The following is a 22,391-nucleotide window of genomic DNA, read 5'->3' as shown; positions in this document are numbered from 1 at the left end:
TCTTTTTTTTTTTAATTGTCACATTTAAAATGATTAATATCGGAGCAACACAAACAGGTGAGACTGCCAATATAAATTGCTTTATTTTGGCTTTACAACGTAGCAAAACATATTCATCCATTGCTCACCCTCCGCAGTCGCGAACATCAGGAGAAGAACGAGGAGAACCAAGCTCAGTCCTTTCATGTTTGGGCGCCAATTAACGTTCAGACTGCTGGTGACACACTGATGCTGCATTTATACAGCATTTCAAGCACGACGGGGGGGAGGAGTCCGTCCTGTCTGTCCAAATCACAACAAGAGCATCACTGAAAGATGTCTGGGGCGTGGAGGTCACGGCTGTCATGTTACCCAACACGCAAAAATCACGAGTTACGTTTCCAAAGTTCTCAGAATTCATTGAGCAGATTTTTTAGCTTTCAACATCTGCTGAAATAAAAAGGGGTTTGTTGTGTCAAATTATACTTACACGTAATACTTTGGTTGAACTGAGGAGTGGATCACAGCAGAGCAAAAGTTGAATTTCCAGGAGATGTTTGTTTAGCAGTGCAGGTCGGGGCGCTGTCTGTGTTTTCACAGCCTGGCCTTCTGCTCATCCAGGCCTCTCTCCACATCTGAATATGGCTCTAGTTCTCAGTTATTGCTGATGCTGTGAAACCACAATCACGCTTCACAAAACATGCCCCAGTGACGCAAGGGAGAATTGTTACCTTAACAATAAAAAGGTATGAACACATGCACACACGATTGTGAAGCTTGCCCCCCTGTTGCTTACGTAAAAATGTTTATTTGCATGTTTATCCTGTCTTCTGTCTGCATCAGTGAAAGCCAAGAGATTATTCACACACTACCACATTTTAAGAAATTATAATCAGCTTTTACTTCATAAATTTAAAACAATTGCAGCAACATATTCTCACACTGGATTTTTTTTCTTAAATCTAAGATTTATTTAGTGAATGTTGTCATTTAAAAATGTACATCAATTCTTTTGACTTATCAGAGTGTCTATAAACTAAAATTAGTATTTAACAACTTTGTGTATCTCTTGGGTTTATATCTGACATATCACAGCAGCCCAATTCTCTTATGCACTCTTCAAAATGGGAAATATGAGACAATATGATACAAGGCAAATGGCCACAGGAGAATAGCCTGAACAGCTAAATTTGTGTAAACTTGCATTGACTTTGTGCAAAATATTTATTTTCTGACAAACACAACACAACTTTACTTATGAAGAGTGAGAAGAAATATGATTGTATATACACACTTGTGCTTTAAATTATTCATTCCTGTGGCAGATTCAACATTCCAGCGCGCTCGTTCTGACAGGAAGAGGCCGAGCCAGAACCACACTTAAATCTGATCAAAAATCTAGAAGTTAAAGATTAGGCCAAGAGACTCTCCAACCTCAAAGACTTTGAGCTCGAAGACAAACTGTTAAAATATCAGTGGAACCATACCAACAAGCAATTTATATTTTTACAATTCATTCATTATCTTTAAATGCCTGTCTTATTTTCTATCCAAAACTGACCTAAGTCATTGCTTTAAATCTTCAACAACCTGAAAAATAAAAAAATGTGGGATTAACCGCAAAGATATTTTAAAATCTTTAGTTCTTTCTATTATTTGTTGAGTGTCTTGGGGTGATTTTTACAATTAAGTGCTAATAAGGTTCAGATTGAGCTTGTTTTGTACAACTTGTATTCTCGTCACATTAATGTGTTTACTTGTGTGTGTATTTGTTGTAATCTCAAACAGAATATGGACAGGAGGGAACCACGACCTTAAATCAATAAATATGTTTAGCTCGGCTTTCACTGCAGCAGCACTACAGCCCTTTGGGACGTGGTGGCAGCACATTGTTTGAATGCAGATTTTCTCTACAGAGAAGAATACGAAGCCCTAACACGCATGCGCACCGTGTTCGGCTGGAGAAGAGGTTTATCATTGCAAGATGGCGGACCTCCTTGGTTCTATCTTAAACTCGATGGAGAAACCTCCTACAGTCGGCGACCAAGAAAGCCGACGAAAGGCTCGAGGTACGCGGCATGCTGTTTAGAAAAGGACTCGCTTCATCTTTGCGTGAAGTGGGGAAATGGCGCCTAAAAGCGGGCGCTTGTGGAGGTCTAAAACCAAAGGACATGCTAAGGGGGCATTTGTTTTGCTACTAATGGACATTTGAGCTTTCAGTTTCATGTAAGCTGTGCTGACCCGAGCGTGGCACCGCCTCAGCTTATCATTTGAGTCTGTAGCATCTGGACCCAGGGTTCTGCTGCTGCGGCACTGTAAACAAACACCACACTGTTCATGTGGGTCCTTAAAAATAAATGACATCTTCCTCAAATTCATATCCTTTTATCTGCGCTTTAATTCTGCTACATTTCCTCCCTGACAAGAGATGATCTATTAATAGTTAAACTATTAGAAATGGCTAAATAAATATGAAACATTTACAAAGCCCTTGCACTAATGAAGGCCAGAAGCCTGATAATCTTACAAATAATTTGGAAATAAATATGTTAAAAGTATAAAATAAAACTTGAATGCATACATTAAATAGAATAATCCAAATATTTTTATTAAATCCCAATTCATTTCAATCTGTTATAGAATAAAAACATCATAGAATTATGTTTATCTTTCAATTTTTAGTTAACTATTTTAACTTATTTTATTAATTTCACCTGTAATTATTTCATTATTTATGGGTTTATTTTATTTAATTAATATTATAATTTGAGATATGTTTTAGTAATTCACAAATTATTGATTTATTGGGATTTTTTTTAAATCATCACATAATTAGTTTAATATGGATTGAAGTTCCAGGAATTGAAGGGCACAAAAATATTTATTTAGGTATAAATTGTCGTGTTCACTGTGAAAGTTGTTGTAAATAGAGAGAAGTCAACATTTGTTTGATCAGGTACGGTGTTGCAAGCCATTCACATGAAATGTGGGTCTAATTTTTTATTTTTAAACGGCACAGTCAAACAGTACATAAATAATAAGGCGTTAACACCAGCAGTGGGATTTCTAACACACATCTTTTCTGGGGGGGAAAAAAATCGATCCTGTGCGAGGTCTTTCCTGAATTTATTTTATTTTATTTTGTAGGCTTGACACGTACTCTCGTCCTCCACTTGTTCACTTTTTTTCAACGTTGAAGTGCGACTGCACAGTACGTCGTCAAAGTCTGGAACAAAAACTGACCGGAAAATTTTGATTGATTTTAAACTTTCTTTTGTATTTATTTGCAACTATAGTGTGTGTTAAACAATAAATCAACTAGCGTTGGTAAACCTGAAGGTATTTGGTGAAGCTAATGTATTAAAACATTTTTCTCCAGACATAGTGACATGTCATGATGTAGCGTTACATGAAAGAATGTACATTACAAATAAAATATCAGAAACTCTACATCTTGGATTTAATATTTAAAATTTGTGTCAGTTGAAATATATTTTTTAAAGATTGAAGCAGGAGGGTTTTCGGAGGGTTTTCCCCTGGCGGGCCACCAGGCTTCATTTGTGCCTCCACCAGGCTAAGCATTATCTTAGTCTTTTTTAAATGTTTGCATTTTTTAAGTCTTTATACTTGGTGTTCAGGTATTAATCTTTCAATAACACATAATTATCAAGTGATATTTAAAAATTTCCTGTCAACTTTAAGCATTTTTTAATTGAAAAACGCAACGGGCCGCTAGATGAATGACTGCCCTGGCACCCAACCACCGGGCTTAGCAAGTTTTCTGGGAGAAACCTTGTTGGAGGATCTAAGTGTTGTGGCTTAATTCGTTCCAGTTAGCTGTCCGAGCAAAAGCTACAAGACTGTCCTCTATACCTCCATAAAAAAAACTTTTTTTTTGTCTTAAAGAGCAAGCTGCAAGACTAAAGAAGATGGAAGAATTGGAGAAAAGAAAGAAAGCAGAGTTTAGGAAGAAGGTGAGACCTTCAAGTAAAAGAAATGTTTTTCTAATCCTCATACGTCGCCGTTTCACAGCATGATTATTTATCACCTTAAATCTAGATGGAGAAAGAGGTGTCGGATTTCATCCAAGACAGCTCACAACAAAAAAGAAAATACAACCCTATGGGAAAAATTGAAAGGAGTATACTGTAAGAAGTCATTATTTTATTTTTGGCGCAGTCTCGGCCCTTTCGGGTGTATTGATAACAAACTCATTGTGTGTTTTCATAGGCACGATGTTGCAGAGGTGGCTGGTCTCACTTCGTTTTCTTTCGGAGAGGATGAGGAGAGTCGCTACGTCATGCTGTTCAAGAAGGTATCGGGTCTTTGCCCTTTCCAAATTGTTGGATTTTCAAAACAAACTCTCAGTGCTTAATTTAGCGGCTGATGCAGGAGAAATGTGATTGTTGAACTCAGGAGTTCGCTCCGTCGGACGAAGAGCTGGAGGCGTATCGCAAAGGAGAACAGTGGGATCCGCAGCTGGCAGAACAGCGACGCAGACTAAAAGTAAGTCTGTGGGATTAAAACAATGAAATAATGCATCAGGTGATATCAGCGCACTTAGAAATCAAATGCTATATTTTGTTGAAGTGTATTCTTATTCCTCAGACCAGTTGGTGGTGAGTTATTGCAACTTTTACAGAAAGAATGTTGACGTTTTACCACAACATGCAATAAAATACCAACAAACTGAATGGGGTTTTTAGAGACCTGCTGTCAAGATATATGTAGCTTAAACTCTTTGTTCTGACCTTTATTTGAAGTTTTGGGTAAATAAATATTAGAAATGATGTTGTTTTAATAAATGGACAAACAAGAAATATCATTGTTGTATCTGATTTGGACAAATGTCTGATACAGACACAGTATCTGATCTCTACACCTACAAAAAAAAAAGCTGTGTGTTATCTTTGATGACGTTCTTCTGTTCTGTCAATCGTCATCAAGTTTAATATTGTAAATCTGATCTGTGCCGTCAGCATATCCCAGTATTGTCTATACTGAATCTGTTTTTCTAAATTACCTATAATTACGAGGTTGTGACTGGAAACCAGATGCTCCCCAATACTCTGCACCTGTTTGTTTTACAGAGACATTTATGCTTTTTATTGAGCTGTTCTAGCATTTTCCATAGTTCTTGTTCAAAACGCTGACGGATCTGTTGTGCAGTTTAAATCCAAGTGAGAATCTGTGACAATCCACAGATTGCACAGAAATGATTCTGCACATTTTTACTGAGGCTGCAGCGTTGGTACAAACGCTTAGCAAACTTTTTCAGTTTATTCTTCTTGAAGCATTTTTAAAACCAATTTCTTGGCCTAAAACTAAAAGTTCACAAACATTTGTTTTTATAGTGAAAAGGTTAGACGTACAGTCCTGGAAAGATGAAGAGTCCACTGCACTGAACCCCATTGAAAACCTGGTTATTCTATCAAATATTGATTTCTGAACTGAGTTAAAACATTAGTGTTGTTGTTTCTAAATGAATATGAACTTGTTTTCTTTGCATTATTTGAGGTCTGAAAACACTGGATCTTTTTCATGATTTTGACCACTTCTCATTTTCTGCAAATAAATACTGAATTTTTGCTTGGAATTTCAGAGACATGTTGTCAGTCGTTCATAGAATAAGAGAACGATGCTCATTTTACTCCAACGTACCTTTAATCAGTAAAATTTAAGTGGTTTAATTTTTTAAAAGACACTCTGTCGAATACCTTCCACCTTTTATTTTATTTTTTCCCCGAATTAATTTCCTGTTTTCTCCCCCTCACAGGAACAGGCTGCACTAGAAGAAGCAGCATCCACTCAGACAGAAAAGACACAAGCATGTCCCAACTCCAACTACAGAGACAAGTACAGTCACCTGATAGGCACCTCGGCTGCTAAAGACGCAGCTCACACGCTGGAGGCGAACCGGAGTTACGGCTGTGGTGAGGACTTCCGCCGCCGCACGTAAAACGGGTAGATACTTCAGCTGTGAATCCTTCTCCGTATTCACGCTGCGGTTGTTTGTCTCCCTCTCTCTGTCGGCAGTGCCGGTGGCCAACAAGAGGGACACGCGCTCCATAGAGGAAGCCATGAACGAAATCCGAGCGAAGAAGCGGCAGAAGCGCGAAGACGACACGGGGGCACAGAGCAGCAGTTTCTGAGTTCCCGCTGTTGCTGCCGTGTGCGGATGCGTGTGTCATTTTGTGTGCGCAGTTCGATTCTTCTGTTGATGCAGTTTCCCGTACTTTAGGATTTAAAAGTATAGCTTGTTGACTGGCCAGGCTTTACGTCTGTATGAACATCACTGTGACCTGAAAGCCTGCCCAGTGGACGATATTTAGGATTATTTGAACATCTTCCTGCCATGTTCTGTTAGTCGTCGGATGCCACATGCCATTTTAAACCGTAACAGTATGAGTCAATTGTTTGGAAAGTGTCTTGTCATTCAGAGAAACATGACGATAGATCATCTTTAAATAAAATCTTTTGTTGCTTAATTATAATTTTGATGCAGCTGCATATTTTTAAAAAATGTTAGGAAAAGTTTTACTGCTTAATATCACTGCTAATTTTGTACCTTGGCTGTATTTTTAGCAAGTTGCAGCTGCAGATTTCCATCGATAATGTTTAAAAATCCCCAGTGTATGTAGAAGCAAACTTTACCTCTTTACCAGCTTCTTGTCAGTTAGTTTTTAATTAAGGGTCGATCTTTTTTTTTTTTTACTTTGAAAGGTTAAACCTTGCTAAATGTGTCCATCACAGGAGTAAGCCAGTTTTATCTGAATTTTTAAATGTGATTTTTGCTTTGTTTCTACACATCGGCACTGACTTGAGCGTGTTAGTTTAATTTTTTTTTCTTTTTTTCATTTTAAGTCAGGCAACAGGTGTCGTACCACTAAAATGGAGTAAAGATACAAAACTCCTTTTAGTGTTAAGATTTATTTAATCATCAACAGACTTTGAACCAAGGAGGAATAACGTGGCGTCATTATGTCTTTTTAAACAGGATAACCTTGTTTTGTTTCCATGTGTGTTAATAAATGCTGGTTACAACTTTGTGTTACCTTTACTTTTGTACACTCCTGGCACACTTCTTATTTTTTAGCTTTTTAATACACCAGTATGCTTTAGAACTACATTAAAAACATGCTGTGTGAAATATATTGCAGAATAAAAGATTTGCACTACTGGATCCTAAGTGCACTGTTACAGCACTATACGTTTTATTCATAATCTATCCCTAATATATTTTTAGAATAATTTAGAGAAACAGCAAAAGTTACTTTTTATAATGTAGGACTGAAGATTTTTTCTTAAGTTTTCAAAATGTGTATAGTTTTTAACCCCAAAACTACAGTATAGGAGGGATAAACTTGCTTTTTATATTTTCAAAGCTTAATACCAAACTGCAGCTCCAGTATGTCCTGACTCTTATGGAGAGTGAAGAGAGTCAAATGACAATAACTTATGTAATAATTATTTAAGTATGTCATTTGTTTATTAAAACTCTTCACTGTCCATGGATCTGTTTTTTCATCCGATATTAAATAATATAAATGTATTCATAAATTGCTTATTTAAACATGTACAATAAAGTTTTGTAAAGAACATTTTATTTTTCTTTATCTTTGATTAATTTATGCAAATATAAGTCCATATAATTCTTAGTTAAATGTTCAGCTTGGATTTAATTTAAATGTAAATCATGACGTTTTAACATCATGTTTTGATGTTTCTGAACTAAATAAACTATTTATTGGTGAGAATCCAGATCTGTTCAGTTCATTACCAACTTCAACGGTGATCTCCACAGAAACAGACGCTCGGCCTTCAGCGAAACCAGCAGTCAGATCCGCTTTTCTGTCAAAAAATCAGCTTGTTTCAACCATATTTATTATCTTTCAAGTCCCTTACTTTACTGTGATCCATTTACTTTTATAAAAGTTGTAAAATTGCAAAATATAAAAACAGAATTTTCCTCCTTTTTTCAATTTTCTCTAATGTGTTTTGAAAAAAATAAAAATCAAGTTAAAATAGCAGTAAAGCTGAACTGATAATGTGCAGTAGTTGCATAAAACAACATGGTGATCAAACTGTGTATTAACATGCAAGACAACAGCTCAGTGTGGCTACAGCCCCTAAGAACTTTCTGTCAGCTGTGATCCTGAATTATGCCACAGCGTCATGGCAGCACAGTACTTCCCATACATGGAGGGGAAAAAATCAGCAGTCTCTCAGTCTATTGAACAATAAAAAATATAAGCAAGCAAAAAGCTTATTTACTATATTTTTACACCATCATAAGCCACAAATAGTGTCAAAATGTACATTTTCTGTGTCATATTAAAACAATTCTCTTTCATGCTCGGTCTTCAGTGAGAGACAGTTCAGGACGCCCCCTTGTGGACTTAAATAATCCCTTCACTCTTTTCAGAACAAGTTTTCTGATTACAACCACGAGTTTCAGACAAAACAGGAAGATTTCTGAAATAAAAGCTCCTGTTCCATCAGTTTTCCGCAGGTAAATACGTAAATGGAACCATCAAAAGCCAAATAACAAACTGATATTTTAATACTCAAAATACACGTTTCACTTTACGCTGACCCAAAAGAAGAGCTGTTGAATATAGTCATTTCCGGCTATGAGCTCTCATTCATTTTTGCAACATTTTTCTGTTGGATAATAAATTAAGGAACAAAAGTTTTTATGTTTTTCTTGCTTTAGTCGCAGAAATGCAAGGTAGGTTTCTGAATTATGACAGGAACTTTTTTTTACCGTCTTTAAATAAAGATACAAAAGAAATGAAACCTGTGCACAAAACAACAGTTTCTCTGTTTTTCCTCATGTAGCACTGTTTAATGTGCTGTAAATTTGAATTGAAAAGAGCTGAACCCCATTCTGTCCACATTGGAAATGAATCACGCATGCGCAAAGCTGCTTCTCGTCAGATTGTCCTACCATAACATGGATAGATAGCTATGTACGGAAGAGGATTAGGGCCACTGGAAAAAACATAAAATAAAATTATAACTTTAATTTCAGAATTTTTACTTGTTTCTCAGAATTCTGAAATTAAAGTTTGATTTTTTTTTTCCAATGGCCCTAATCCTCTTCCGTAGCTATGTCTATCTGTCAGTGCTAATGCGCAGGTAGGATGTATCTGCTGGGTAAGCAGTATGTGACGTAGCATCGATGTACGCATGCGCACTACCACAAGGTAGGACGGTTTAATGGGTAGCACAGATAGTTAGAACACCTGTTCTTTTGGCTCCCAGTGTAGCTCTTAGTTTGTCATCACCCGTAACCTCTTATTTTAGCTTCACCTGGCGAATATGAATGTTTTCAAAGCCCCAAACATTTCCACCGAGAGCAACAAAATGGTAAACAGTTCTTTATATAAACATTGCTGCTTTCCCTATTTGGACTTTGCCTGCACAATCCTGATGTTCACTCCACTGTCATCACAATTTGCCTCCTGAAGAAGGCGCCATAGAATAACCTAGACAAATATTGGATTTTTTTCCCCCCTTTTTCGTTCTTCCTCTAAATCTTTGTTTCACACTGTCCTGCAGTTTTGTTTTTTTTACGTCTCACTGAAACGCACATGTATTGTGCACTGAAGACTCAGTCACGCACATGTGGGGAAAAAAATGAAGCCTATGTTTTTGTTCTTTTTCATCATGTGGTTTCCATCCGCGGAGCTGAAACCTCGGAGAGGTAGGAGCCGATTCTGTTGATGACTTTTTATCTTTTTTATCCCGATCAGACGCGCGGAGGCTCTTAAAATGGGAGGAAAGAGACAAAAAGTGGGGCTCCGCTCGGATTGTGTCGCAGCTCTCTGATCTGAACCACACATATGGTGTTTTGTTAAACCTATTCTGTCATAAAAGTTCAACAATAACAATAAACAGTGTTTGTTTTAATTGCGAAAAAACAAAATCGTGACGAGATTTCCGTTTTGAGGGAAAATGTTGATGGTTTATTTGTGACACTCAGGCTCCGGAGTGGTTTGTACTTTTAAAGACAAAACCTACAGACCAGGAGACAGCTGGCATCCCTATCTGGAGCCTTTTGGATACATGTTCTGCATGCGCTGCGTCTGCACAGAGGTACTTTTCCCAAACAAGGGGGATTCGGTCCGTAAAGGACGGTGGGTGGATGAAGGTGCTTTTAAACATGTCACTTCTTCCCTCAGACAGGCCATGTGAAGTGCAACACTATCAAGTGTCCTGCGCTGGCGTGTGAGAACCCCGTGACAGAGCCTCAGCGGTGTTGTCCAAGGTGCACAGGTATGCTCCGGCGTTGGCACCTCCGGGCGCCAGAGAGAAGCGCAGTGACGGTGCATGTGTGTGACGTGTCCTCCTCCCCCTTCCTCCTCAGATGAGCCCAGGATCCCCGCAGGGCTGAGGGCGCCAGTCAAAACCTGCAGCCACAACGGGACTGTCTATCAGCCAGGGGAGACCTTCACCATCCAGAGCCTCTTTTCATCCAGGCAGAGCAATCAGTGCGTCATGTGCACATGCTCAGTAAGTTCCATCCAAGTCTAGGAGAGTCATCAAGATTTTTATTTTTAATGTTCTGGTTAAAGGATATACATGTAAAAAGACAATAAAAAGTAATTATAGAGGAAAACATCCAGCAGCATTTTCAGGTCCCCGTGGAAACATAAGCCCAGTTATGTTAGTTATTTCCTCTTCAAAGGGGAATATGGGAAAGTGCAGTGAAGAAGCTGCAGTTATTCATGTAGCACTACTGGTAAAGATGTAGATAGAGCATTAAAAATTAATCTTCCCTTTTGTATTATTAAAAAAAAACACATGATCCAATTCATATCTAGAAATATGTGATCAAATGAATCCAGTCATAGACAGAGATTAACTTCAATCCGTTGAATCTATTTAAAATCTCGCTCAATGGGGATTTTTATATTTTGCTTTTTTATATTTTGCTTTTTTGAAGTTGTGAATCACTCAGGATCGAAGTTCGGCTTGAAGTGATTCAAAGGATCGATGCGTCGAGAAGCTTCTTAACTCCACTGTACGGTGGAGGAGTCATGATTCTGTGGGCCTGTTTCTTTTCGAATTGGTCAGTAAATGTCTACATGGACAAAGCTGCTGTCCTTAACAACCAAAAACAAGTTATTCAAAAGTTGAAACAACAATATTGAAACATACTGTAAAATGTGTCTGTGTCTGTAAAATGCCCTGAGATGATTTTTTTTTAACCAGATGTATCAACAAATAAAGAAGGCATTGTAGAGTAAACTAAAAACTGCAAGTAAATGAGCTGTAATATCCATTTTTGACACAAGAATCATCATACTGCTGAGATCTCTGCACTGCCACTATTTCTAAGTCATTTATGCTCAGGTGGTTAAAATGTAGAACGTGATGTGAAACTGTGCGGAACAACTTTAATTTTGCACACTGTTTCTTTTTATGTGGTTGCAATTGTATTTTTTCCCACCGCCATCTGTGCCCGCCATTGCTAATGCTGCGCACTGCAAGTGGAGGCACATTGTGAAATCACATTAACAGCATGCAGAAGGTGAAAACATCTCACTGTAGCCGCGCTCGGTTGTGATCACCAGAGGAAAAGCAGAGAAGTGCAGCCAAAGCCGAACTCGATGTGGTGCTCTTTGCGAGGCCACCTGATGTGAGAAGTTAATGAATCTGAAAATGTGCAACCATAAACTCAACACCAACAGCTTCAAGTCATGTTTTTTGTACAACAGAGAAACTGTGTCACATTTCCTCCATCTGTTGGATTTCTCAATGGCAGTTTTGTCTTTGCCACAACCAAACTGCACATAGATCATGTTTCTTTTGTTTTATGCAATATGCTTCATGTTACTAAATGGGAAAAAAAATCAGGTTATGATGGTTATTTCAAAGTTGGACACTTTGGTGATGATTCTTTTCTCTTCTCTTCTTTTCTTTTCTTTTCTCTTCTTCTATTTTCTTTTCTCCTTCCTTTTCTTCTCTTCCCTTTCTGTTCTTTCTTTATCTTTTCTTCCCTTTTCTTTTCATTTCTTTTCTCTTCTTTTCTCTTCTTCTATTTCCTTTTCTCCTTTTTCTTCTCTTCCCTTTCTGTTCTTTCTTTTTCTTTTCTTCCCTTTTCTTCTCTTTCCTTTTCTTTTCTCTTCTTTTATTTTCTGTTCTCCTCTTCTCTTTCATTTTCTTTTCTCGTCTTCATTTTCCTTTTCTTTTCTTCCCTTTTCTCTTCTTCTCTTTCCTTTTCTTTTCTTCTTTTATTTTCTGTTCTCCTCTTCTCTTTCCTTTTCTTTTCTCTTCTTCTTTCCTTTTCTTTTCTCGTCTTCATTTTCCTTTTCTTTTCTCCTCTTTTCTATTATTTTCTTTCCTCTTCTTCTCTTTCCTTTTCTCTTTTTCTTTTCCTTTCTCTTCTTCTCTCTCCTTTTCTTTTCTCTTCTTCTCTTTTCTTTTCACAGAATGGAAACATCTTCTGCGCTCTGAAAACATGCCAACCTGTCACCTGTCCTTCACCAGTTTCTCTCCCAGATTCCTGCTGTTCGGTGTGTAAAGGTAGCCAAACTCCTCCAGTCGAATAAAAAAAATGCACTTTTTATTTCTGTTTTCATCTTTAAAAGTATCTAGGTGTAACATTAAGACAGGGAGAATTATATTTCTGATTTTTGATTGTAAAATTCAAGTTCTTTAGTATTGAACAATAAACTGGTGTTGAACAAAAGGAGTGCATAATAACGGAAAGTAAAGAAAAGCTGCACTATATGGTAAAAATTAATCATGCATCTACTACAAAGCATACATGGAAAAAAATACTTGGAATGGACCAGCAGGAATAAAAAATATTTCAATCTGAATGAACGTCGTTTCAAACTTAAATTACGTTTTTCTTCTCAGACCACAGCAGCAGCAGCGGCTCATCGTCCACCGAGGATGGAACCCATCAGCTGAACAGAGGCGTCGTACGTATCGTATCTTAGACTTTTTCACATTTTAATCGTCTCATCAACAAATACATCATGTAGGTTAGATAGGCCAACACAAAAAGACGTGTGTTGGATGAACTGTGAAGTGGAAGGAAAGTGAAACATGAAACCCCGGAGGCTTTCACAGATGAGCTGAGACTCTATCACACCGACGTGAACCGGACCGGTGTATCAGACTTAAGGCGGCTGTTTACATATGAACATCATATTTTTTATTTATAAAATACATTTTAACGTCACTTTCTTTCTGCTGCATCATTATGCTCTTCTTTGTGTTTTTCTATCTCACAAGATGAGCTAAAAATACCCAAAAGGTAAATAGTTGTAACGTGATAACATATAAAAAAGCTGGAACTACAGATGGAATGAAAGATGCAGTTTAATAAAAAAAGAACATTTAGTTCCTGACGAGGATCCTCTGTGTTTTTATCGGTTTCTACTTTTCAGATTATGTTTTGAGGTATTGGGTTTGATCCAGTGATTAAAAAGCAAAGATTTCAATTTTTCCCCCTTCAACTTCCACAGACCGTTTGGCAACAGCGACTACCCTTACTGCCAACGCTTCTTCCTTTTAAAATAGCCGGAAAAGCGATGAGATGTCAGCTTTTTATGATTTAGGACATGATGTGACGCTCCCGCAGCTATCGGTCAGATAGAGGGGAAAAAAGCAAGCCGAGCCAACAGCTGAATAGATGACCAAGTGTTTTTTATTATGTCTGCATTCACAACAGAGGCATTCAGTCGACCAGTGTTCTGGCGAGCAGAGCAGGGTGAGGTCGGACCGTGCCACCAGGATGAAGGCCTCTGCCAGGGCTCTGAGCCTCAGCAGGCTCAACCTCAGAGGGGCCCCGGAGACCACGGTGAGGATTTTACTGCAGAGGAAACACCAGCGAGGTGAGGCTTTTATGCGCAAACACAAAGATAGTATGTAGCCGTTTGAATTTGTTGGCACGTTCCTCACACGTTTACGATTGTTCCCGTATGCGCCTCACATGTTTCCTATTTGTCTCAGTGTGTTTATACAATGGCAAGACGTACTCTCATGGAGACATGTGGCATCCAGTTTTGGGGAAGGTCCTGGAATGCATCGTTTGCACATGCATCGATGGCCTCCAAGACTGCAAGCGCATCACGTGTCCGGGCCAGTATCCGTGCCAGCATCCAATAAAATTGGCTGGTAAATGCTGCAAGACTTGTCCAGGTAAAGGTACATGTGACTCACAGGCACGACGAGGTGACTGCACCGATAACCATGGCAACATTTTATCCTTTAAATCTCTTTCTCTGTGTTTTTTTTTTTTTCCTCTGCAGAGAGAAAAGCTGAAATGAACCAGACCCAGTGCTACCCTGGGTATAAAAACAACCTTTTGGTGTATAAAGTAGAACGAGTCTTGAAAGTTGATTCTCCCAACACGGTTAGAATCATCGCTGCTCAAAGACAAAGCACTGCTGAGATTGAAGTGCAAGCCTGGAACACAGCAGAAGGTATTGTGGACTAGAAAAAAAATACATTTAAAAAAATATGTCTGTGAAAGTCAGAAGACAGGATTGTATTAAACTGTGTGTGTTTATTCAAAGATTTTGTTTTCACTTGACAGAAAAAGCTGGTAAAGAACTTGTCAATACGAATGTTGTGGGAAAAAGTATTTGCTTCTTATTCTCTTGTTGCTTTTTTGATCGAGTTAACCGTTTCAGATTGAGCCCATTTTAATGCCAGAGAACCTGAGTACATTCAAAAGTAGTTTTCAAGTCAAGTGATGATATCATCAAAAGGAAGGGGAAATGCATAAAAATCAACTTGAGGGATGAATGAAGTGAATACATGAAACAAATCATCATCATCATCATTTGAAAACTGCATTTTGTTTTTGCTCAAGTTTGTTTGACATGTTTAAACATGTCCAATGTCCTGGTCTAGGTACTTTACAAATAATGGAGATTGGCGACGTTCAAAGGAAAGACATCACAGATCATCCGGAAAATTACACTCTTCTTACCGCTCTCGATGAAGGTTTGTGTTCTTCTGTTATTTATGCTTTTAAATACATTCACATTTTATTGCAGCAGCATATTTTTCAATAATAATTATAGGTTGGATAAGAATCCAACCTAAAATTTCAGTACATCCACCAAGAATATATCAAAGTAATTAGTGGTACATTTATCAGCATCCCTGTCTACACACAAACACTTCTTAACATCTTCTATAAAACTTCAGATACAAATCTTGTGCTTTTCCTGGGTTGCTTCCAAATAACCAGTCAGCATGCAGATACTGTTGACTTGTTGATGCCGAGATGAGACGAGGAGTCGAAAACCAAAACCAGGAATCCTGATGCTGAAAAGCTTTAGAGCTTCAGCATTTGATTTTTACAAATAGATCCAGCTGATCCGGATTCATGAGCAAATCCACCCACAAAAGACGGGAGGAATGGACTCACACATTTTAAGAATATCATCTTGCTTGTGTTTTGGCAACGGCAGAAAGGAAAAGCATCTAGAAACCAAATAGTGGATTATCACATTATGAGACCATATTTCTCTGTTTACTTGCTTTATGTGTCCTATAAGTATTTTGACACATTTTACTCAGTTCGTGTTTATCTTATTTAAGTAAATTTAAATGTTTTTTGTTGTTGTTTTTTTTTACTTTTTTTTTCAGACACGTGGACAAAATTTAAAGAGTTGGGAGAAAACCTGAGCAGAGCTTCTCAGACCACCATTTGTGGAAACGGCATTCGGGAAATAATGACGTTCTTGAATCCAAAGCAAACTGAAGGCCTGTGTTCACCATAGCAACCACTCATGATATCAGTATTCACACTCAATTGTGTATCAAATGACATGTTATTCATACAAGCTGCACTTGTTTTATTTTATTTTATTTATGCAAGTGAACTTTCTTACTCTTAATGTTTTTTATGCATCTTTGCCATTTTTGTCTGGTATCGTCAAACAGCGGTGATGTTGACATCCATCTTGGTTGTTTACGATTCTTGTAATAAATCTAAACATTATTAGATTTGATAAATTAGGTTTGAAGCTAGAACCATGATGACAATAGGCATATTGCACTAGCTGCATACACCTGTCGCTCGTTACATTATGACCAGCGACAGGTAAAATGGAAAATGCCGCTTTGCAGTTACGGCTGGCAGTGAGTTTTTTAATAGCACAGGATGTTAGCATGGGGATAAAATGAATGCTAGCATTGTGTATGTAATGCTGATGTGTTGGAAGAGAAAAAAAACCTACGTAATTGTAAGAATTGAGGCGATTTTGACAGATGACAGATCATGATGGCTGTACAATCGTAACATGTCCGCAGTGGCAGCTCTGGTGTGATGGCTGGTTGTATTGGTGTTTGGGCCTTTAGCAACACCAGTTTTCTGGTCTTAATTCTCCCAAGACCGGGACCACTGGCAACACTTAGGCCATCAAATGATAACTTCTATAGCACGTTATCAAATCTAGAGGACCCCAAAGTGCTGCAGACTACCTTCAGTCATTCACCCATTCACATGCTGATGGTAGTGAGCTACTGGGTAGTAGCCACATCTACCCTGGTTCCCAGTGACAGAGACGAGGCTACTGGACTCTCTGACCACCGTCAGCAGAGGAGATGGTGGTCATTGTGTTCAAGGGCATAATGACAGAATCAAACCAGCAACCCACCAATTGAGGGATGATCTTCTACTATCCGTTGCCACTGTCGTCCCTTATACTTTTTCCCTGTCATGTTCATTACTTTCTCTATTTTCTCTTTCAGTTTGTGGTATTTCTCAGATTTCTCACTTTGGATTGCTAAGTTTTCTTCTTCTGCATCTTTTCTGGTTAGCCATCTCCTGCCTCAGACTTATCATCCTCAGCTACTCTTGTTGGTGTTTCCCATTTCGACAGCGAAACCTTCAGCCCAGACTTAGCACAGATGTTCTTGTGCACTATTTCAGCCTCTTGGTAATGACATATCCTGTTTACTTCTGTGGTCAGAAGTCTGTTATGTCGTTCAGTGGCGTCTCTTCACAGCCGAACTCTCTGTTCCTATCTGACGCGGTAGAACCTGATCTTTATTATTCCTGTGCTGCCATGAGTTTTGTCTTTGTGTTTTCCTTCAGCCATTGGTAGCACTTTGTAGGTAAAAATCTCAGAGATTTATCTCCCCATGATGATTCCACTTGGAGATACTCTTGCATATTGAGATTTTTTTGGGGGCCATATTTCAGGATCTTCGATGTTTCGTCCTGCCTGATGCTCGCTAGCCCCTCCTTTAGCTTAGCATACACTCTCAGGACGAAAAGCTAAAACCCTGCTAGTGCAATGAAAGAAGTTTCCCTGCCTTACTTTATATCCATTCTGGAGTTGAGCAGTTTAATCAGAAGAGTGTTACTCTGTTCACATTACCAGTACGCTGGTAGAGACCAGCTCCTTGTTCTATGTGTTTCTGGTTCTGGACCCTCCGCTGTTGAGAAGCGACAGTCGCTGGAAGTCCAGAGTAATATCAGATTATCTGATATTGGAATCTGTTTGGTGATCTGAAACTTTTAGGCAAAAGTAAAACCAGAAGGAATCTGTAAAGAGGGAAACCACATTTTGTGGTTATCAGAGGCCATCAATTAGGATTCCCTTTGACAGATTTCTGGAGATTCCTCGGGTTTAGAGGAGTAGTGATTTACTTATGACTTGTGTAAATTGTAGGCTGTTACATTGATTTTAAGATTTTGAGAGGAATTTTGCTTCAGCAAACTATCTGAACAATTTATGTTTGGTGTGTGTTTATGCATTTAATGGTTTCTGGCTGTGCGTATTTGACTGTTGAATGTTTTTTTTTTTCATGAAGTTTCTTTTAAGTGTAGCTTTCAAAAAGTACAAAACTGTGCAAGGGGTTGTAAGAGAGCCCTCCCTCTCTCTGATGTTAAAACAGTTTTTATGTAGCAGAAAGATCTGGGTTATTTTTAAACCTTGACAGCTTTCACATATCTTCAGTAATTATATATATTTTTTCCTGTGGGGCGATATATCTGAACGCACTTTGTACTTCACGCCGCGACTTCGAACTATACAGTGTTGCCTGATATTGTACACCATTAAAAAACAGTGTTTGACTGCTCATGGCTGCTGCTTGTATGTTTGCACTTCAAACAAGATGTGCCCTCTTGCTCAGAGCTGTGTTTAGCAGAGACTCGCTGATTCATCACAGACCTGCACTCTGTCTGCTGCAGCACAAAGGGCCTAGCAGCACTATCGCCTCAAGGTTTCTATTAAGCAAAGCTCTGGAGATCTGTGTAAGCCGTGTTCTTGGTAGAGATGAAATATTTTTGGTGACATTGAGTTGAAACATTCAAGAGAGGCACAGCTATTAGATCATTGGCATGAGGGTCATATTAACCTCGCCTTATTACTCATTTATTTGAACAGTTCTTTTGCCCAGAAAACGGCTTCGATGATTTTTTTTAAAACCAAAAGATTTTAATTTATCATGATTCTTCTTTTCTTTTTTTTCCTTTCTAAGCCAAACAGGGATTTTGAACTAAAACACACACACATACTTGTGGGCAGCTCTCCGAGAAGCTTGCAACACAAAGTCTTCAGAAATGAAAAACACACAGAAGTTAAAACATCAAATGAAATCTTAAGCCGAGAACAAACCAGAGCTAACCAAACAAGCTGGCAGGAGATCGTCAAAGTAAGATAACCTTGACTAAAACAGTCACGGCATTTACACACACACAAAACAATTAAATAACTTTCATCTGTTGTTGTTTTGGTTTGAAAGCATACATCAAAACAGAACCACAAAGCCATGGTAAATAATTCCTTGAATTACTGCAATAAAGTGATCGAGAACGGATCACTTACATTATTAAATAATTATTTTTTACTTTAAAACTTTGGCTGAGGAAGAGAGATATATATGCATAAGGAATTGCATTACTGAGTCAACAAAAATGTCTACAAAAAGAAAATGTGCATTTATTAAAGACAGTCGCATCTTTAAACCAGTCAAGTAAAAGCGCTCCCATTCTGTAATGTTTGCAAACAAATTTGGACTGATAAATGGAATAAGATGCAAATAAAATTCAGAGGATTATTAGAGAGTTTACAATCTTCCCCATGAAACTTGAGTTCATTTAGATTTCTCTCTTTGCTGGCTTGTTTGAAAAGTCTTCCTTTGGTTTAAAGTTTTGTTTTGCACCACCTTTAGCGCCTTTTTTTCGGGGGTTAATGACTGCTGTGTCTTATCTGCCCCCTCAAAGGGGCATCTGTTTTAATTCAACATGAACCAGCTGAAGTCATTTTTTTTTTTTTTTATTAAAGCGATGTCCTAACCTTAAAACACCATTCCTGTGAAGCGAACAGTTTGCACCAGAGTCGGATCTCTGCTCAGAGCCGTCTTTCTGCAGCCCCGGCTTGATCAACAGGTGCCACTTTATAACTGCGGTTCCCATGAGTCGGTGCAACTGCAGATTCTGTCGACTGAGCGGTTCAGAAAAACCTTGCTTCCCTCCTCTGTGAACTTTCGACATGCTCTCCCTCCCTCCGCTCGCCCTCCTCCCTTCTAGACAATGACCCACTGTGTTTCTTTCACACTTTGCACCAGACAGCTCTGTCCAGCTCTCACTGAAGGCATGGACCAATATTTTGAAAATGACGCACTTCCCCTCCACGGCTTCATTATGTTCACGAAAAAAAAGAGAGCTTTCATATTATCTTGTGCTTGCTCTCTGACCCGACTGATTGCAGCCATCTCGCCGTCTCGCTGCCCAGAGAGAAGGAGCTCCGGCCAAAAACTGTGAGAACCAAACAAAACAACTTAAGCCGAGAGTGCTAAACTCTTAGCTTTTGTGAAAAGATCAGCATTTCTTAAGCGAGGTTCCCTATGAGCAGGCAAATGCTATCCTTGCATCTACATTTTGCATAAATTCAGCTGATGCTGGAGGCTGAAGACAAGATAATTTTAAAACAACTCCAGTTTCGTCTCCTCAGTAAGGTAAATCATTATAAGTTGCTAAAAATCACCAAATGATGTCATAACCTAAGTTGCATCAGCATCTGTCTCCTTCTGATTGTAGTAGGCGCTACGTGGGAGATGATTCATCTAGCTGGAGTGACTACAGGTGAGTCAAAAAAGGTATAAATATGCTTGGAAGTGCAAGTTATTGTGCGTTTAGTTTTTTGGTTCAGTCGTCATGAATCTGGTTTGATTTTTAATGGTCCACTTAGGATTCAGAAAAAACAGGGTGTACACAGTCTGCAGTATCGAATCAAAATGAATCATGACAACTTAATTGAACCTAACCCAATAGACGATAAAAATTATGTGATTTATTTTAGAAGACTGACTTATTTTGGACTAAGATATTTCTTTTCTCAGTACTTTCTTCATTTCTTTGTTAAATACTTTTCTATGCCAGTACTTTTATACATTAACTACGTGAAAAGAAATGATCTCACGCATCTCGCTGCTGTTAGCTTCAGCTTCTGAAACCAAATATTGTGAATTCGTTGTGAAAGAAGACGCCAAGAGAGTGATCTGCCGCAGGTAAAAGGTTCACACCCTTAAAACTTTTTACCCAAACTCACCTCAAAACTTCTGAACTATTCCCTTAACAAAAACGCATTTATTTTGTTTTTAATCAGACCAGCATGACTCAGTTTGCATGGATCAGACGGGTTATGGTCAGTAAGAAAGTTTTGTAATATTCCAAGGTTTTACAAAGTTACGATCACAAAGCTATGAAAATGTTGTATTGTGCTGTTTAAATAAAGTTTAAATAAATATACAGAGAGTGACTGTATAGAGATTAAAGTGATGCTCTATACATGTGTTTCTGCAAACTGTTGCTCCACTTTACAAAAGAAGACAAATACACAAGCGCTCATGACGTGGAACATGAAGTAAATGCCACCCACCACTTTTATTTTGTCAATAATGCTCTGAAAGTAAAGTTGACAATCTACAAGCCGCATGTCTGTTAAACAGCAGCTGTCAGCTTGTCTTTTTCACCCATCTAATTTCAGTCATGTAAAAAACCTCACTCCTTTAGGTGTCAATTCCCAGTGCGTCCCATCAAGGTAAACAATGTGCAAATTTGTTTTGTTATCTGTCGTTTTTGCAGAAAATCCCTCCAGTTGGCATTCCGTGAATGTTTGAATAAGTCCTGTGGGCCAATTCAGCTATGCATGCTTAGTCTTGGCTCGGGCAAATAAAACAGCCGGGGGCAGTCAGTGGGTATAAATCACGCACTCTGTGTATGAGTTCCTCACCCCGCTTGCCCAGATCCAGAGAGGAAAAAGCAGAAAATGTTCGAGTCGAGGCGATAAATTTCTGCTTATATTGTAAAATTCACTTTTATTTTTGCATGCGAAGTCCAAGGCGAGACAATCAGAGGGCGTCACGCAGAGCGAGGAAAAGATCGTGTTCCTTACTCCTCTGCTTCTCGTTGTTTTCGCAGCAATCATAATCTTGCAAACAAATGCAAAAATGCTCAGCTCAAGTTGTTCCTTGCCAGGGTTCGAGAGGAACTGAAGCATTCAAATCAAGCGGGCAGTCTTTTGATTCCAAGAGGGCCAAATTGTGTTAAGTTAATTGAGTCTGATAGATGTGTTTGCTTTCATGGCTGAGAGAGGTGCTCAGCAGAACCCCTGAGTTTATACTTCATCAAAATACTTACGAAATATATCAAGAGCAGATTCCCCCCCACTACCTCCCCAGTTCTTATCCACTCGCTAATTGAGCTGGCTCTGATCACTTTTAGCTGACGGTTGGAGTCTGCCCAGGAAATCGTGCACAATGGCAGGGCACATATTTAAGACATTTCAGCCTTCCTCCCCTCACACAGGACGAGAGGCTGAATTATGATGAACGGCTTCACAGTTCTGGCCTGCGCTTCATAAAAGGCTCCATTCAGAGCGTCCGAAGCCTTTCCAGCTCGACACGATAAGCGTGTTACAGTTCAATTGTCTCTCAAAAGACATAATGAGTGGGTCCAGCCTGTGGTGAACTCATTTGGCACTTTTAGTAATGAGGAGTGTCGATGAGGTATTTGAGCCTTTTCTCCCCGGAGCCAAATCTGATGTCTGAGCCTCTGCTGGGTTTTTCTGAAAGCTGCCGGCTCTCAGTCCGAGACTCGGACCCAAACATTTTCTCAGTCTTGATCACTGCGACAACTGTCACATGTGTAACACAGATTTTAAAAATGAAAATACTTTTAAAGATGTTCCTTCCTGAAGCTCAGGCCGCCTTTGCTTTTCCTCACTGTGTCCCTGTTGTTTTTGCTCTCGGATGGAGTTTCCAGTTCCCCTGCCAGGTTTTGTTATATCACAAAGAAGCACGGATAAAAATGTGTTTCCAGTTATTAACTTGTCTCATCATGTCTTCATGCTAAAAGACAAGAGGGGTAGAGAAAGTTCAGGAGAGGCCTGTTTGTTTCCATGTAGCATCCGCTCCAG

General features: G+C 38.7%; 2 protein-coding genes across 3 annotated transcripts; both read left to right on the top strand.

Annotated features, from left to right (window-relative positions):
* The first annotated feature begins 1,885 nt into the window (after positions 1 to 1,885).
* On the top strand, positions 1,886 to 7,023 carry spag7 (sperm associated antigen 7). Its single transcript, XM_007557578.2, has 7 exons — positions 1,886 to 2,048; positions 3,886 to 3,953; positions 4,039 to 4,127; positions 4,210 to 4,294; positions 4,396 to 4,485; positions 5,756 to 5,912; positions 6,016 to 7,023. The coding sequence occupies exons 1-7, from the start codon at positions 1,964 to 1,966 to the stop codon at positions 6,129 to 6,131; spliced, it is 690 nt and encodes a 229-aa protein (XP_007557640.1). The 5' UTR covers positions 1,886 to 1,963; the 3' UTR covers positions 6,132 to 7,023.
* A 2,358-nt stretch (positions 7,024 to 9,381) lies between these two features.
* chrdl2 (chordin-like 2) lies at positions 9,382 to 18,050 on the top strand. 2 transcript variants are annotated; one of them, XM_016674375.1, is made up of 11 exons: positions 9,382 to 9,688; positions 9,968 to 10,080; positions 10,167 to 10,260; positions 10,352 to 10,497; positions 12,420 to 12,513; positions 12,853 to 12,917; positions 13,673 to 13,835; positions 13,954 to 14,148; positions 14,253 to 14,426; positions 14,860 to 14,952; positions 15,604 to 18,050. In XM_016674375.1, exons 1-11 carry the CDS (start codon positions 9,622 to 9,624, stop codon positions 15,735 to 15,737), a joined length of 1,338 nt encoding a protein of 445 aa, XP_016529861.1. In that variant the 5' UTR covers positions 9,382 to 9,621; the 3' UTR covers positions 15,738 to 18,050. The 2 variants fall into 2 exon arrangements, with proteins under 2 accessions (XP_016529861.1, XP_007557630.1); XM_007557568.2 differs by having other exon boundaries at positions 9,387 to 9,688; positions 13,954 to 14,142.
* The last annotated feature ends 4,341 nt before the right edge of the window (positions 18,051 to 22,391 follow it).

The sequence above is a fragment of the Poecilia formosa genome, unplaced genomic scaffold (genome assembly GCF_000485575.1).
Source record: "Poecilia formosa unplaced genomic scaffold, Poecilia_formosa-5.1.2 Scaffold3, whole genome shotgun sequence".
Taxonomy (NCBI): domain Eukaryota; kingdom Metazoa; phylum Chordata; class Actinopteri; order Cyprinodontiformes; family Poeciliidae; genus Poecilia; species Poecilia formosa.
Note: the sequence above shows the minus strand (reverse complement) of the source record. Positions and strands in the feature narration are given on the sequence as shown.

Bases quoted from the DNA above. Each gene is read 5' to 3' on its own strand.
- spag7 (XM_007557578.2), top strand. From the start codon at position 1,964: ATGGCGGACCTCCTTGGTTCTATCTTAAACTCGATGGAGAAACCTCCT. The intron at 4,486-5,755 runs GTAAGTCTGTGG...TCCCCCTCACAG, and splicing joins AACAGCGACGCAGACTAAAA to GAACAGGCTGCACTAGAAGA. The intron at 5,913-6,015 runs GTGAGGACTTCC...CTCTGTCGGCAG, and splicing joins GAACCGGAGTTACGGCTGTG to TGCCGGTGGCCAACAAGAGG.
- chrdl2 (XM_016674375.1), top strand. From the start codon at position 9,622: ATGAAGCCTATGTTTTTGTTCTTTTTCATCATGTGGTTTCCATCCGCG. The intron at 12,918-13,672 runs GTACGTATCGTA...CATTCACAACAG, and splicing joins ATCAGCTGAACAGAGGCGTC to AGGCATTCAGTCGACCAGTG. The intron at 14,953-15,603 runs GTTTGTGTTCTT...TTTTTTTTTCAG, and splicing joins TCTTACCGCTCTCGATGAAG to ACACGTGGACAAAATTTAAA.